At 46.5% G+C, this 18,008-nt stretch overlaps 1 protein-coding gene across 1 annotated transcript in view; it reads right to left on the reverse strand.

The window, feature by feature from the left end:
* Positions 1-234: 234 nt before the first annotated feature.
* STK10 (serine/threonine kinase 10) overlaps positions 235-18,008 on the reverse strand; it is an 85,141-nt gene continuing 67,367 nt past the window's right edge. The window contains exons 10-19 of the mRNA XM_030574191.1: positions 11,978-12,108; positions 9,678-9,801; positions 7,963-8,142; positions 7,618-7,710; positions 7,320-7,449; positions 6,803-6,927; positions 5,717-5,905; positions 4,351-4,476; positions 3,805-3,918; positions 235-3,689 (exon numbers count right to left, since the gene is read on the reverse strand). Of these exons, the coding sequence (XP_030430051.1) occupies positions 3,549-3,689; positions 3,805-3,918; positions 4,351-4,476; positions 5,717-5,905; positions 6,803-6,927; positions 7,320-7,449; positions 7,618-7,710; positions 7,963-8,142; positions 9,678-9,801; positions 11,978-12,108 (1,353 nt within the window). The 3' untranslated portion in view covers positions 235-3,548. The remainder of the gene's footprint in view (positions 3,690-3,804; positions 3,919-4,350; positions 4,477-5,716; positions 5,906-6,802; positions 6,928-7,319; positions 7,450-7,617; positions 7,711-7,962; positions 8,143-9,677; positions 9,802-11,977; positions 12,109-18,008) is intronic.

An 18,008-nucleotide genomic window follows, 5' to 3' on the forward strand; every position in this document is an offset into this window, starting at 1 on the left:
AGAGCAGCCAATTGCATCTGGAAAACTGAAGTTCTGCTTTGCAAGGCTGATAGCCCAGAACAGGTATCACAGAGTCCCCTCACACAGTTAAACCCAAGGTTAACTCTGCCAATCTGAAGCCAAGTTCAGAGAGTACACAGAACATTAGACACAAACCCCGTGTCTCACTTTGTTACTTCATTAGATTACTATTCACAGAGTGGCTGCCCCACTGAAGACACTTTACAAAATATTAAAAAAAAAAAAGTTTTATTCAAAGCCACATAAAAATGACATCCCCACCCCCAACAGACAAAAATAAGTTGGTTTTATTTGCCTTAGAAAAAAGATTACTTCCAAAAAGGGAGAAAAATCTGACCCTTAAAAGGAAGAACAAGCTTCCTTTAAACGTTGCAACTGCAAAACACACTTCGCTGCTCTCCTTTTGGAGATCAGTATTGCACTTACGTAAAGCTACAGTGCACCATACAGCAACTGAGAGGCAGCAAACAGCACCGGAAAAAAAAAAGTTCTCAATCCCAGGTTAAGAAAATGGCAACTAAGTTACAGGTTTCTAGCCACCAATAAGATTAACTAATGAGTGAATGACTGTTGATTTACAAAGAGCTGGCATATCCGATTCAAGCTGGAAGCCCCCAGAAGTTGTCCCCATCATCGCTGCTGCACAACATACAAATCAAACTCTTGCCCAAGCTAGGAGTAAGTCTAGCTCTGACTGACTCTTCGGCATGGAGTTCTGAGAAAAAAACTGTCTGGAATACTGTTCATGCTTTGACATTTTCCTCCTCTCTCTATTTCCAGCATAAAGATTTAAACTGGAAAAGTATCTCATGTATAGGTATTCCAGAAAGTCCTTCCAATGATAAACATTTCAGTCACGCACACATTAAAGATGAAGGGGCGGATTCCAATCTCAGGGACACTAGTGATTTCACAGAGTTCTTCTAAATTTACAGCAGCAAGACTGAACAAAAAGTGGCCCCAGGGCTACTGTAAGACATTTCTAACACTATCAGAAGGCTCAAGTCAACCCAGGTCCTTCAAAGACAACTCACCTCCTTCATTCCTACATCAACTCCCAGAGAGGCAACATCACCATACATCATGATACATCATGAAGGCACAGCTGATACTTAGGGAAATAGACCAGTTATACTGCAGATAGAGGTAAACTAGCCATTTCAAAAAAGGGGCTTAGTAGTGAGTGAAAAAAATAAAAATAAAAAATGAGGACCCCAGGTCTCGGAACGCATGGTGCTTTGAGAGATGGTACAACCAACTATGCAGTTCTTCTGTGTGCTTTTCTTTTTCCATTGACATATCAGTCAAGCCTCCACTATGTATGGCTGGCTGCCCAGGTCAGTCTATCAGAGCTACTGTGAGTCAAGTAATAAAACAGTAATACCTTTAATTTCATACGGAACTCAGAACAGTCAAGAGGACACAAGTTTTCAGGGAACTGAAAGATACTTTTAAAAAATTCTAAATGGATAGGAAATGTCCTCCTCTTTAGTACAAAGGTGTTTCGAAACTTACACCTTTGAGCTCCAAAGCTTTCAACTTCCCATGTATCTAGGATTCTGTGCTAACATGAGGTGTCTCCTCAAGCTGGTGCTACACAGCAGAGTTAGTAAGTCTCTTAAGACACCACCTGAGATGACGACACAGTTGCTCTTAGGTGGAATATTTTTAATAAGGATCCCATGATTGGAAGATACAATCTAAGCTTCAAATGACAATGTGGCACATAGACCAAAGGAAGGAAAAGCTAACTGTTACCACATGCTGTTTTGTGATCAGACAGTCACACAAGGGAGAGAATGCTACATATCAAGGCATCTTGTACACTACGGCAACTCTGTGCTCTTGTCAAAATCAGACAACAGCTGTATCGGAAACACAAGATTCACTTGCTACTCTGCTAATTGGAACAGTATAAGGAGACTGGCCGCAGTCTGGATACCTTGGGACTTCTTAGGATTGGCAGTACCTAGGCTTGGATAAGGGAATCTTAATTCCTACCCAGTCACTACTTAAACAGAGATGTAGACCATCATGGTGCCAATTTGTGTGTGTTGGGGATGGAGAGTGAGAGACTGATTCACAGCATCGTGTGGATACGGGTGAAAAAAGGTAGACAGAACCTGAGGTACAGCTGCCCTGTCTAGTTTTGTACAACCCCAACCCTAGGCAGGAAGCCAAGAGAATGTGAAATAAAGTCGTGACAAATCTTTGCAAGGTCTTTGCTTAAGGAGCTTAGGCACCACTTCTGGAAGAAGTTACTCTTTACAGCTGCAAGCCAGCCGGAGCTGTCAATTGCATCTTTCCCATCACCAATTTAAGAGCCAGACTGCCAAGTCTTTGCCAGTTTGAATCCTTTGAAACCAAGCTTTGCAGCAAGTAATCTGTGTTGCAAAGGCCTGGCTGGCTAATCTACATGCTCCAAAAATGCACAGCACTTTCTGAACTCCAGTTTGTGCACAGCTCTGAGGGCTGATAAAAGTATTTTCTGGAAGCAGTAACCCCCCGATACAGAGGGTACATGATCACTACTGACACCTCGGTGTGTTAAACTGCAGAACCAAGTAAAACCATGAACCTCTCCCTGCTCCTCCTTCCAACCATACTTGTGTTAGGAGGCAAGAGTTTTAGGCTAGCCTAGCAGCATAGCTGTGATGCTTCATACTGCCCTGTGGCACAGGGCAGTGTGATTCCTAGACACCATACCCCACACAGTCCTGCAGGGTCAGCGAGTGACACAGAGTGACTAGGAACCTGAGAGGAAGCTGTGCCATTTAACATCAACTCCCAGGGCAAACAAAGGAAAAGCAGAGACATTTCAGCGGGGGAGCCCAGCTAGTCCCCCAGGGTTTAAATTGGGAGGAAAAACTGCTGAACCCCTTTCGAGCAAACAGGGGAGGTGGAGACCACAGTAAAACTCAGGTAACTCTGCTTTGTGTTTGCAAGAAAACCATCTGAACCCTTGTAGGCCTCATGGATCCAGGAGGCCAGGGTGGCATCACACAATGCTAATGCTGACAAACTGCACCCAACCACTGCACTGGCAACAAAGAGGGGAAGGAGGTAGCCACAAAGAATAGGGATGTTTAAATAACCACTTTGGACAGTGTTTGAGAGTCCCTAATACTTCTCATGTCCATAGCATTTATTGCGCCAATCTAGGATTGGACATAGCATGGACACCAGTCTCATCCACAGGGTAAAGAGTTCAGCAGACAGCATGAGTAGAATCATGGGTACAGCCCTGCCAGCTATCCCTGCTGGGAGAGTCACTGCAGCTCTTCTGGCACAGTGAGCCGGTCCCAGGAAATGCCACCTCTGCTCAGAATCAAGCTGATCTCCCAGTGTCAGACAGAAGTGGCAGGAGGCCATATTTCTCTCAGGCAAAGCAGAGACACAGAAGGGAACTGCCCTGAGGGAGGCCGGCGTGTCAGTGAGAGGGTTCCTGCAGTCCTGAGTTGCTTGTCCACAGCTAATCAAGGTAGAGCAAGTGCCAGCTAGCTCGCTGGCCCGCCCCGATCCAAGCGTTATGAACACTCTGCAGAACTGAAGGGAACGAACTTGACAGGTTTGTTTAGAGATGCTGGGGTCTGACCATCTGCTGCCTCGCTCAGTCTGAAGAACATCTCCTGCTCCCACTTCTTCTGGTTCAGCTCGTCCTCCAGAGCCTTAATTAAAAAATGAACAAAGAAGAGAGTTTTATTTGCGGTCATGCTGTCACTGTATTGACACAGCCCATGCCAACCAACCAGGCTCCAGCAGCCTGTGTGCAGGGAATGTTACCTTCTTCCGTGGCCTCAGCATATCCCGCCAGTCCTTCAGGTGCTGGTTGTGGTTTTCATCCAGGGCCTTCAGTTTCTGGGTCTCATGTTCCACCAAGAGATGACACTTCTCATTCTAAATAAAAGAGCCAGAAGAAGGTATAATGAGTCTGTGGATGGACTGTATCAAGGAAAAGCAGCAAAGAATCCTGTGGCACCTTATAGACTAACAGACAAGGAGACACTAGAACCATCTCCTCCCTACATGCTCCAGAAGAAATGGAGAACCCTCTCCACCCATGCTCATCCTACGGTTTTACACCACTTCTGCTGAACCTTCGGCAGCTCAGAGCTCTGAACTATGATCACATGTTTAAGGGAACCCTCTAATAGGAACAGATAGGAGATTGCACCTTCAGTCAAACTTAACTGCCAGTTCCCACAACCATATTTCTCACAGCAGCCATGACCCCTCCTCCGTACAGGTAATGCTAGTGAAATGATGCTCCCCACCCCCAGCTTATACATCTGACTGCATATGTGCAGCTCTGCCTCAGTGTGATGTTACCTGCAGTTGCTGCAGTTCGTTCGCGTTGCTCTCACACTGGGCACTCATTTCCTTCATCTGGAACTCATGTTTCTGCTGCTGCTGCTGCCGCTCTGCCTTCTGCCGCTTTTCTTCCTGCTGAGCAAACTGGAACAGAAAGCAGCCCCCAGTACCCTCAGTCACCCAAGAGCAGAGGCTGGCTAAGAAGTTAACGAGCTGACACCATCAAAGGAATAAAGAGCCAAGGTGGGTGACACCTAAATGCTCGGTTTAACTGTGACATCCATATACAGCCCATTCAAAACAACCTGCCCCCAAACTCAGCCCCAACTCCACAGAGTCAGGCAAGAGCCAGTGATCAAAACAGATGCTCTTTTAATTGAGCAACTTTAAAACAAACACATTATGGACCTATATAGTGGTTGCTGGCACTCTCTCTAGGCTGCCCCAGAACATCCTACACCCATGTGGACATATAGTACCTACATGCAGATATTTTCATGTGAACGAGAGCTCATCCACTTCACTGTTAAGCTGCTGGGCCTGCAGCAGGCCTGTTACGCTGCTGTTATTCTACTGAAAATCGTCCAAGCATTTGGAATAGCTGGGGGCATTCAGCAGCAACCCCAGATTCGAGAAGCAGTTTTCACATCAGGCTCCTAACACTAATGAATGTGGTCAATTAATTTTAACAGGAGATGAGAAATAGTTTCCCTTACCCCTTATAATGGGACCTGCAGTGACGTGGCTGGATTCTGGGGCTTTAGGACCACATGTCCCACTGACATGTTCTAAGTCACTTGTTCTAAGTGACGCCCACCCACTGCGACAACCACCATCCCTCTTTCCCCATTCCCTTCGCTTTCGGGCACACAGTTCAAAGAGTGGGAATGACAACTCCTTGCAGACCAACCAGGGGGAGGTTCCAGGCAGTAGCTCACTGCCTTGCTGGGTGGCAGAAGGGGTCAAGGTCACCTTTGGAAATCCCTCCCTGAGTGCAGGACTCTGCACTACTTTGATACAGGTTTTCATGGGTTATGGGAGAACCGACAAGTTATACCACTGCTTTCCTCCCACAGGGCCCATCAATGCTGTCCTTAGTTTCTCAGGGTGGGCTGCTGTTGAAAGATGGCAAGCATTTCCCTCTAGCACTGCTATAGGGTGACCAGACAGCAAGTGTGAAAAATCGGGACGGGGTGGAGGTAACAGGAGCCTATATAAGAAAGAGACCCAAAAATCGGGACTGTCCCTATAAAATCGGGACATCTGGTCACTCTACACTGCTATGTCACCTGCAAAGCAGTGCAGTGCTCCACCCCAGGCCATGGGGGAAGTCTCCAGAGCCCATGTGTTCTGCAGCATTACCACGTGGCTCAGTGAGCCTGACCTGTTTTATCTTCTCCCTCTGTTCTGACATGCTCCCGCTGGAGTTTATGTGGAGGCTCTTCTTGTACATAGCCATGCGGGTCTTCCCTTCGCTCCTCTGGATTTTGGGGAGACGAGCTTTCTCTTGCTGCTGCCGAATCCTCAGCTGCTCTATCATTCGCTGGTTATACCGCTGCATTTGCTCTCGCTCCTAGAACAGCAAAGCAAGGAAATAAAGCAAGGTCAGCAGAAAGAAAAGGCAAGTCAGGCCGATGGAGAGCAAAAGGATGATTACTGTGCTAGGGAATGGTGGAAAACACCACATCATTGCTGACTACAACAAAAGCTCCTCCCTAGGGCTGTAGGAAAACATGTCCAACAGGCCCCAGAAAAAGCAGGGGATGGAGGTTAAGATGAAGAAAAATGGCAGCCCACTTCCATGTGCTCCCTTCTGAGTTCATGACATGGCCTGGTGGGCAAGGATTCTCCATGCTCCAGGTGGGAGTGGCGCCCTTCCCATCACAAAGGGAGAAATGAAGACACAACTGATCACGGACAAGGTGAAAAGAGCCAGACTCATGTATCATGGCAACATTCCAGGAGCAGAAACATGGGTGCAGTGCTAGCTTTGCTCCTCAAGGGTGGGAGTTGGGATCTTCATTCAGCAAGCCTGGTCACAGGCATCTTACTGAAGAATTTCAAGTGAGTCAGGTTAACTACAAAGCCCTGCTCCTTTCATGCAACTATTTCATACTTTCAATTCCCTTGCCATCCGTAAACCAGCAACACATCAGAGACTTTCTGGAAATAGCTCATTGTCGAAGATCTCAAAGCACATGCCTCTCTTCTTGAGGCAACACTCACACAGCGCAGGGAAGGGATCTCAAATATTAGCAACAAAACAGGCTGATATTCACTCCTTGTCCTGCTGCACACACACCCACCTGTGACAATCACCATCCCTCTCCCCATTCCCTTCGCTTTCAGGGGCACGCAGTTCAAAGAGTGGGAATGACAACTCCTTGCAGACCCACCAGGGGCAGGTTCCAGGCAGTGGCTCACTGCCTTGCTGGGCAGCAGAAGGGGTCAAGGTCAGTTACTCTCTTACTTTGTCATGCTTTCGGACCAGCTCGTGTCTCTGGAGGAAATACTGGTCCTTCAATTGCTGCTTGATCAGCTGGTGTTTCTCCTGTAGGTGGTGCTCTTCTAGCTCCCAGATGGAAGCTTCTCGGTCTAAGGAAGGGGAGAGAAATTAAACACACACTCGCTCACTCTTATCCTGAGCTCTAGTGATCCCATTAGTCGGGAGTAGTAAAGCAGATGAAGGGGCAATCATACACCTTCTTCTGTTTTCCAAGAGGCCCTGGTTGCAAGCTATATCTGTGAATTGTCTCTTGTAATTATGAGGCCTAATTGGTTTGTATTTGTAAAGCGCTTTGGAGATTAAACCGCTAAGTATTATTATTATTATTAAACATTCAGGCAGGACCTGGCAAGGCTGTTTATTGCTAAATCCTCCTGATAGCTTGCAGCAATGTCAGCATCTGTTGTGTAGGAAGAGCCAGCATTAGATAAACCCATTGCTACAGCATTTGTTTTCTTCCTCCCCACTCTATCCCACTCACCTCTCATGAGCTGCTGCTTTTTGTTCAGGCACTCACGCTCCTTGTCGCAGATCTCCTTCCTGTTCTGCACAGTAATATTATTCATGGCCAGCTCCAGATCCTCTTTCTGTTTGGCTACAAACTCTCGTTCCTGGGGGGAGATGCCAGTAAAGTGAGCTGTTTTCCAGCTGTAGCTTTACGTGCACCTTCAGTATTTTAAACCCTGTGGCACTTGGAGGTAAGAAGCCAAGTCACCAGGTGCCCCTCTCCTGCATCCCCTCTGCTCTTTGGTGTGAGGCTAATCCTTTCCTGGGCTTACCAAGACTTGTTTCTTCTGCGCAAATTCCTCCGTCTTCACCTTCATGCTCTCCTTGCGCACATACCGGGGAAGCTTCTCAACTTCGGTCTTGACCTTTGAGAGAGAAGAGACGAGACTTTCAGTGGGTAACTTAGGCTGAAGCTCCACCTCAGGAGCTGGGCCACAGGAACAATCCTACAGAATAAGAGAAGCAGAAGCCTCCCACTGAGGATAGCTACTGCTGCCTCTCCCTCCCTGTCCCCAAGATATCCCCTGGGTAAGGATGCTGTGATCCACTCCTGGAAGGAACGCTCTCTGTAACAGCTAGTGCAAACCAGTTCTTCCCCATCCCTTTCCCATTTTTACCTCCTTCTTCTTCTGCTTAAGCTGCTCCTGGAATTTGTTGTAGTCTCGTTCCTGCTCAGCACGGATGCGCTTCGCCTCTTCCCGCCGGCGTAATGAGTGATCTTGTTCCATCTTCTCGATCTGCTGCTTCTGTTGACGTTCTAGGTTCTCCAGCTCAGTGTCGAAAAATTTCTTTTTTGCCTATTTGGGGGCGAGGGGAAGAGAGGGGAAGAGAATGAAGTTCAGACTAAACCCTCTCTGGGCTATATTCTTTCTCAAATCAAAGATAGCGAGCACTGAAGGAGTGGACACAAGAAGTTTATGAAAATGAGATACTAATTGTACTGGGCAGAGCCAAGCCTGGGGTGGGCAGGCATTGTGCAAATCTCTCTTCCCTCCCCCCCCACAGTTCTACCAATGCACCTCAATCTTGGGTATGTCTACACTTACATCCGGAGCAATCGATCCAGCGGGGGGTGGGGGGGGAATTTATCACGTCTAGTGAAGACGCGATAGATTGACTGCCAAGCGCTCTCCCATTGACTCTAGTACTCCACTGAAGCGAGAAACATAGGGGAGTCAATTGGGGAGCATTAGCAGTCAACCTACCGCGGTGTCTTCACTGCGGTAAGTCGATCTAAGTAAGTTGACTTCAGCTACGTTATTCACGTAGCAGAACCTCCCTTATTCCATCTCTGGGCTTGGCCAGCTCAGGAGGTGAACTTCATTCCTGATGTGCAATATACTTCTGGAAGCAACATCCTGGCGCTGGGAGAAGCCCAAATGTATGATTTTTTGCTCAACGTCCCTGGGTATGCAAACCACTGAAGGACATTGCCTTCTGCAACATTTCACCAACGTATCTGTCTTCTCTCTACTCAAGTCGCACCAGCATTATACCACCATCAGCAGGAACATGGGCCCTTGTGGGATGTGGTTTGATTGCTAAGTGCCTCAGGAGAACTGTAGAGGGAGCACATCGTTGTTCCATAATGTGTCACACTACGATGTTGGCAAAAATCTTAGTGAGCAGGTACTTCTTTTTAAGGAGGGATTCAAGTGGACAGCATGTCAAACAGGTCAAGAGAGACTCTAAATATTTAGGGAAACGTGAAATGCGTACAGTCCCTCTTGGCCTCTAGGGAGACCTGGGGGTTACTGACAGGATGCAGGATACACTTATCTGCTGTCTCCTGAAAGGTTTTTTTAAAGAAATTTGACTTGGCTATAAAAAACCCCATCCATTTACTTCAACACATTCTGACGCCTCTCCCTTGAGCAGGCACAGCTGGGCACACAGCTGTAAATCACTACAGGACAATTCACCTGTATTCAGTTTATAGGACCCAAAGTCTCACCTACAGGCTCAGCTCTGACACCACCAGAATATGGGGAGAAGAGCTGGCCCAGCACCTCCCCTTTGCTATTGGACAGGGTGGGTATAAAGGAAGTCCTGGCCCACAGCAATGCGTTCTGGAAAACCAGCCTAGGGCTGCAGGCTCCCATAGGGTTTCCTTGATTGTTGTGCCCTCTGAGTGAATCCAGCCAGCATCGCTTTAAAGAGTGAGCAAGGGTTTAGGATTAGTTTTTAGTGGCTTGTGTCACAATAGGCATTGAATATCTCTGCTGACCAGCCTAGAGTACACGGCATCTCTCGCTCTGTATCTGCAGGACAGTTGCAAAGGAGAAGTCAAACGAGCTAGGACATTTAGGTTCACCTTCCCCTTCTCACCTACCGTCATTTCTTGTTCAAAGCGCCTCAGCATTTGTTCCAGCTGCAGGTGGTGTTTGTTGTTCAGTTGGGTCTGGTTCCGGTGTTCCTCTTTCTGAAGCAGGCGCAACTCCCGCAATTCCTGGCGCCTAAAAGAGTTTAAAAAAACCCAAAACCACGAGTAAAATTCCAGGCTTGGTGCCTTCCCCATGCAGGCAGAGTTTGTAAGTGAAATAACATGGGAGCAGAAATTGCATTTTCAATGCATATTCAACCACAGTGCAAACCAACCAACCACACAGGCACCCCCTGCAATGATCAGGAAAGGGTTACTGCTTTGAACTCTGGGAGCGAGGTAAATGCAGACTCATTGATTTGCATCCAGGCTCCATGGCACCAGTTCTCTGTCTGTAGGAAGGCAGGATGTTAGCGATATTAACAAGGGCAAGAGGGTCAACTCTTACAGGCAAGATCTATTAGCCAGCAGAATAGTAGTGGAAGCCCCATTGCTTGGGACAGTTAAAACTTGTCTAGAGAAACCCCTTGAAGATATACTTGTAAGAAAGAAGCCTCTCCTACCCAGCAGGGTAAAACCGGTCTATTACGTCCCATCCAGTCTAACTTTATAGTAGTCTTTGCAATACAAGTCAGCCTGAGTTAGGGCTGCCCTGCCCATCCTGCAAGTTCAGGACTGAAAGCAGTCCATGACACAGATGGTGAGAAGGATAGTTTTCCCATGTGAACCAAGGAGATGTTACACCTCAGATCTGATCTAGTCATCTGCCTTTCACTGAAGCATCTATTAGGCAGTCCAAGCCTAGTCTGAGTGTCACATCCATGCTCATTTGCCAGGTTTACAGGCTGGCTCAGCTAGAAATTGCTGATGTCCTGGGTGAGGGAGAAAAAGAGTCACAGTTTTTAAGTGAAATTCCCAGTATGACCTTCGCTCCAGTGCATTAGCGTTATGCTCTTCAGCAAACCACACACAGTCTGGGAATCTTGCTGGGAAAACCATTTTAGAGCAATTTCCCTTATCCAAACACACTCACCCCATTAAATCAATTGGCCCAACAAGATCTGCTCCTCTCCACTCCAGTCTTAAAAATCAATATCTTGGCACGTTCCAACAAGCAGCAGGAAAAAAACCCAGATATGAAACTTGCAAGTGGGAAAAGATATGCAAAGAAAATGCACTAAGGCTGCTAGGCAAACCTTGTGAAATGGTAGCTTTCTCTGAACGCACTTTTGTGCAGTGACGTGTGAGTTTTCAACCCCTTCTCTGTCCCACTTGCCCCCCCCCCCACACCCAGTAGTGTAGGTAGAGCAGGCCAGTTATGAAAATAGAGGCCCAATTTTCAGTTACTCCTTCCCTGTACTTGTGCAGGAAGAAGAGGGTGTAAGAGTGGCTTTAAGCCATCTTTGCATGCCCTGTATTCTAGGGCCACTTGGCACCTGCCTGGCCCTCAGTGCAAGTTGGAGCAGCCTCAGGACTGCTCCAACTTACAGTAAATTTCCCCTGGCACTTGGGAAATAGACCAGCTGAAGAGTAATATACCTTATGGGAGCAGGGATAGCTTAGAGACTTGTCAACAAGCAAGGGATATCCTCAGGGGGTCCTCCAGAGCAATGCTGAGGGATCTTGTTGTAACAAACAATTGGGCCCTGGATTTTTATAAGTCTTTCATTTCACTGTCGCCACTAATCATAATGAAGCCAGAAACAGCCCTCTCTCTCCCCCGACTAGAATCCTAGAGGCTTGAAGGTTACAAAAATGTAATGGAATTAAAGCTTTCGAGGGCCTGAACATGCCGAAGACTAAAATTCCCCCTAGTTCTTCCGTTATTAAAAGTCTATCCGAGCAAATACAAAAGCCAACAAACAAAAGCATCTTGAAAAGTTCTATTAGTTTACTCTAGCTGAGTTGATGTGTCACACTGATGGCTCTGGAAATGGATGCAAGTTTATCCACACAACAGGCTTAGCCAAGACAGAGGCAGTGAAAGCTTCCCACACAGAGTGCCCCTGGTAAGCCTCAGCAGTGAATGCATGGCCCATAAGTGAAAGTGTACCTCAATGTCCAATGTCAATGTCCAATCCTTAGCCTCTACTGGGACTGCCAACAAGCGTGCCAGTGAGGTGGTTTGTACGTTGTGGACAGCTGCCCATTGTGAGCTGGACTGTTCCCATTAACATTTTGCTACCATGTGGAGAATTGAGGTCATTACTGGGTGTGTGCTTAGGTGAAAGGCTGTGTCCCCCATCGCTAGTCCTGGGAGCCAGCCAAGCCAACCCTCCCAAATTCCCAGTGACCAACTTCCAGCTTGCCTGAGGAATCTCATCTCTTCATCTTTCTTCTCATCCTCGCTGATGATCTTGGAGGTGGTGACACTCACTTCCACTCCATCTACCACAAACTTCCTGGTCCGTTTCAGTGTCTTGTTGTGTATCCTGGATTCCTAACATGTAGTAGGAGAGAAGGAAAAAAAACAACCGAAAACAAGAGGTCATGAAATGAAATTCTAGGTTACTGTTTAATGCACATTCTGAGCTGAAGCTTTGCCAGTGGCCTGTATGACAGCCAAGCACTAAGGCCAGAGATCTCAAAATAATCCCATTAGCATTTTTAATAAAAGAAACAGCCTCCCAACAGAATAAACAGAACTCATTCAAAACTAAGCACACAGCTTTGCCTCATTTTATCCTGCAAATCCATACTGTGCTCTCATTTATCGTTAAAATGAAATACTGGTATCACATTAGGACAGTCAGCATCCTCAGTACAAAAGCATTACTTAAAAAGAAAAACAGAAACAATCCAATGATTGTAGAACTCTCCTCCATACCTAGCCATATAGATGGCTGATGTCAGTGTCCCTCTTGTTCATATCATGAGACTAAGGTGCAAATTTTTAGCAGTGAGAGTAATCAACCACTGGAATAATTTACCAAGGGTCATGGTAGATTCTCCACCGCTCAGAATTTTTAAATCAAGACTGGATGGTTTTCTGGAAGATCTGCTCTAGGAATTATTTTTGGGACCTTCTCTGGTCTGCGTTATACAGGAGGTCAAACTAGATGATCACAGTAGTCCTCAGAATCTATAAATTCACAGACATAACAACATTTGTCACCCTTCCCTTTTTAAGCAAGTCGCAGCTTGTTGAAGATGCCAGGGGTATGTCTACACTGCAATTAGATACCCGCGACTGACTGACTTCCAAGGCTCAGACTGCAGGGCTGCTTAATTGCAGCGTAGACATTTTGGCTCAGGCTGCAGCCCAAGCTCTGGGACCTTCCTACCTTGCAGGGTCCTAGAGCCCAGGCCCGAACATTTACACCACAATTAAACAGTTCCTTAGCCCGAGCCTGCTGGCGTCAGCTAGCTGCGAGTTTTTAACTCAGTATAGGCATACCCTGAGCCACCAACTGCATCTGCTCTAACCCATCAGACAGAGACCAACATCTACAAAATCTCCACCAAGCATTCTTAAAGCTACAATACCCGCATGAGGAAATAAGGAAACGGATCAACAGAGCCAGACGTGTACCCAGAAGCCTCCTACTGCAAGACAAACCTAAGAAAGAAACCAACAGGACTCCACTGGCTATCACATACAGTCCCCAGCTAAAACCCCTCCAACGCATCATCAGGGATCTACAACCCATCCTGGACAATGATCCAACACTTTCACAGGCCTTGGGTGGCAGGCCAGTCCTCGCCCACAGAAAACCTGCCAACCTGAAGCATATTCTCACCAGTAACTGCACACCGTACCATAGTAACTCTACCTCAGGAAGCAGTCCATGCAACAAACCTCGATGCCAACTCTGCCCACATATCTACACCAGCAACACCATCACAGGACCTAACCAGATCAGCCACACCATCACTGGTTCATTCACCTGCACATCCACCAATGTAATATACGCCATCATATACCAGCAATGCCCCTCTACTATGTACATCGGCCAAACTGGACAGTCTCTACGGAAAAGGATAAATGGACACAAATCAGATATTAAGAATGGCAATATACAAAAACCCGTAGGAGAACACTTCAACCTCCCTGGCCACACAATAGCAGATCTTAAGGTGGCCATCCTGCAGCAAAAAAACTTCAGGACCAGACTTCAAAGAGAAACTGCTGAGCTTCAGTTCATCTGCAAATTTGACACCCTCAGCTCAGGATTAAACAAAGACTGTGAATGGCTTGCCAACTACAAAACCAGTTTCTCCTCCCTTGGTTTTCATACCTCAACTGCTAGAACAAGGCCTCATCCTCCCTGATTGAACTAACCTCGTTATCTCTAGCTTGCCTCTTGCTTGCATATATATATACCTGCCCCTGGAAATTTCCACTACATGCATCCGACGAAGTGGGTATTCACCCACGAAAGCTCATGCTCCAAAACGTGTTAGTCTATAAGGTGCCACAGGATTCTTTGCTGCTTCTACAGATCCAGACTAACACGGCTACCCCTCTGATCCCTGAGCCACTGCAGCTCCCACTAAACGCAACAGGAGCTGTGAATGCTCAGCACCTTCAAAAGTCAGGACATAAATTCCTAACTGGTGCATTTGGAATGATATCCAGCTTTGTCTGCTGGATCAGAATTTGGGTCCCTATATTTTGCTAATCACCAGCAGCTCTGAGCTCCTTCCAGGGAAGAAGCAGACTAGCAAATCTTTGGCTCATTTTCACTAGTACAGGTAGAGACAAGTGTTTTCACTCTCTCATTCAGTGGCGCAGTAGGCTGCAGTTGCCATCTATTCTTACAGAGGATCTGAATACAATTAGGCTGGAGGATAGGACCCAGTGACTGAATTTCTTTGTCATGAATGTGGGAAGGAAATGACATAAGCCATGTGGCATTTTGGAAGGTGGCCATAGGGGTGGAAGGAACAGCAGGAGGGTGAAAAAGAAAGGAAGAGGGGAAGGCTAGAGTATGTCAGTTATTTTACCTTCCCCAGCAATGACGACTAGTTAGGGAAAAAAAGGTTGCAAGAGCTTCCAATGAGCCCAAGAAGCCCAGAGTTTACTGTGCCCATGAAAAGCTTGTTGCTCAATTCAGCAACAAAAGGAACAGTCAAAGGACTTGTTTATACGAGGGAGTTGTGCCAGGATAACTTAAATCCATCTAAGACTAGCTTCATTTGGTTTAAGTCAGTAAGCAAACTACTTAAGCTAAAAATCAAGAGATGGCATCCGCAGCCTAAATTACAGCCAAATAGCTATGTTAAGAGAACATGATGGTTGCAAAGCCAAACATTCAGAAGTTAGAAAATGCCAGAATTAAGGTTGCCCATGCTACCTTAATTTAGTCCATTTCTGCATACGTATTAAGCTACAGTCTTTAGTTACATGGTCACACACTATTTCTCCTGCTTCTTTCAGTGCACAGGATGCACAACACTCAATTACTGAGCAGCTATTCAATCTCTCAGTGTGGCCTCGTGTCTTACTACCTGCACAGCATTCAAACTCCTGCTCTAAGACAGAATTATTAATTTTCTCAAGGTCATTTCTACCTGAGTGCTTTCCAAAGATTCGTGAGTTTATTTTCACAATACTCCAGAGAGAGGCAGTGTGGCCTAGTGGATAGAATACTGAACTGGAACTCAAGACCTGGGTTTTAGTCTTGACTCTGCCACTGGCTTGCTGGATGACCTTGAGCAATTCACTTTTCCTCTCTGTGCTTCAATTTCCCCACCTGTAAAATGGAAATAATGATACTGACCTACTGCATAAAACTCTGAGATCTACTGATGAAAAGTACTAAATATCATCATCATTCCATTCTACAGATGGAGAACTGAGACAGAAGTTAAGGTCACATGTCCACTAATTTTAGGTGCCCATTGTGAGATGCTTGGGCCTGATTTTTCAGTGTACTTAGCATTATATAGCTCTTTATAAGTTCAGAGCACTGCTCCCATTGACTTCATTTGCAGTTCAGTAATATGCTGGGCACTCCGAAAACAAGGAACACAGTTAGTGGCACCTGTGAAAAGTCCCGTTTAACTAACTTGCACAATATTACATAGGAACTGTGCAGCAGGGGCTGAATCCAGTTCTGCAGATATTTACTGACAGCAGAGGAATGTTGAGACACAGGAATCTCAGGTTCCATACTAGCTTCTGAAGAGGAGTGTACCCCCTAGGGGTCACAGACCTTTCTGTCTCTATTTCCTCCAGCCTGTGTCCTCATCTCAGTCTCCCCTCCACAATCTCCAGGCTCCTTATCCTAGTCTCCTTGCCCAGCAGTCCCAACCCCACCCTCCTGGTCCCTAATCTCATTATCAGAAACAACTGAACCATTTTTGCTGAAGTTTCCAAAAAGATTCAACCCAAGGCAGACATCCAGCATGGAAAATTTCAGCCAAAATGGTTTTTGTTTGGCAAAGAGTTATAAGCAACTAAAACCAAGGTCTTATAATGGAAAGTGTTGGGCACCCTTGACTTTAGGTGTCTTTACAGCTCAGACGAGAATAAGGGTATCCACACACTGTCAGTCAATTGCACAGGTTTAGTGATATTGTTTTAAATTCACACCCTAAATTATTTCAGTGCAACTTTCTACATACACAAGCCCCTGGTCCTGTATGATTCAGTGCAATGCACATTGAGCTCCATCTAGCAACATCTGTAAGTTTTGAGATTCCATCTGGAGGACGACCAGCAGGCAGTGAAGACCCCCCCATGTCCTTCAGCTGCCCCCGGCATCTGGTCAGTACATGAAATAAACAGACAAGCACAGCCACTTCCCCTGAATATAAATGGGAGCCCCCTGGAAATCCCAAAGCATGCTAGAAACATCACCTGCAGAGCACAGGCTAACTGATCCCCTCACCACTGCCCAGCTGGGAGGAGGGGAATTCAGCACACAGACCTCAATCCAGGAGGACTGAAAATGTGAATGGGGAGCTCAGCACCTCTCAGAATCAAGGCAGAGAGAGGAAGTTTGTGCCCGAGCTTCGCTTTCACATGAGAACTTTTAAAAGAGCCACTAAAAGCCACACTTGCAATTGGTTGCATACTAGGGCAAGAATGAAATGTTCTCCACAAGTTTGTATCAAAATGCCCTTACCCAGGAAGATCTAGAAACCCATGGGGAATTCTGCCATTACAAGCCTTGGTCTAGGACAGTGCTTCTCAAGCTCTCTCATGTGGGAGAGCAGCAATTTTTTTTTCCAGTGTGCCAGGGACTGGTGCTATATTATTATCCTATTCGATGCTCTTATGAGGAAACTTGTTGCGGATCGGCAGCCGATGGCTCGGGGACCGTCACCGGTCCGCGGACCACCACTTTGAGAAGCACTGGTGTAGGAGATCCAATCAAAGGGCTGGGAACCAGGAACGCTGGAGCCCTAACTTTGGCTCAGACATGGATCCCCCTCTCTGGAGTTGGGCAAGTCAATTCACCTTAAGTATATGAGGGGTGGGATTTTACAGATGGGGACAATGATGCCTCTCCCCACTTCATGAGAGTATGGCAAGAATTTAAGTTCACGCAGTGCTTTGAATGGGTCATAGGCTGCATCATATATAGCTAGCGGGCTGGGGGAAAAGCAGCACATGATTTCAGATTAGATTCTTTTATGAAATTGGTGGCAGAATCCCAAATGCGGGATATGAAAGATAGAAATCAACTACTGTCCCATGGACCTTTCCGACAGTGTTACTGCTCCCCAGCAAGTACAGTACGGGATCCAAAGCTCTCCACTAGAGCTAGACTGTCCTCAAGTTTACTCGGAGGGTGCTATTAGTACAACTAGAGAGTCACATCTAGCTAAAACGCAACAGCATTGCTATTCACTTATTGCTCCCTACAACCCTCCCTCCCTGTCAGGGAGAACGATTAACACATGTGATATGTTCTTGGCTGGCCTCTGGAAGTGGATCATTTATCACAGGGAGACTGAAGAATGGGGATGAGACTTCTAACACAAGAGCCCCCACTAGCAGAACTGTGGACTCCAGGGGGAAGTGCCAATTATTCCTCTCCCAGCAGGAGAGCAGAGCTGGAGGAGGAATTTTGTTAGGAACGCTATTTGGGCATGTTTCTACACCTGGAAACCATCACTTGCACAGACAACTGGGCAAAGATCTTGTGCAATACACACATCTGTGGCTCTCTGAGTCACACTGCACCTCACTTCTCCTTCCAGGACTCAGCAAATAGTCACTTCATTTATTTTGCCTCCTCGATCAAAGCAATACTGACCCCTCACACTGAGCTTTGCAATCGTCCTCACTGGCCTCCCTAAAAGCCCAAACTGCTTGAAGATCTGAGTGCAAAGAACAGTTTAATCTCTGATATGAGCTAGGCCAGAGACATGGCACATTTGAGAAAT

This window comes from Gopherus evgoodei, chromosome 8 (assembly GCF_007399415.2).
Source record: "Gopherus evgoodei ecotype Sinaloan lineage chromosome 8, rGopEvg1_v1.p, whole genome shotgun sequence".
Lineage (NCBI taxonomy): Eukaryota > Metazoa > Chordata > Testudines > Testudinidae > Gopherus > Gopherus evgoodei.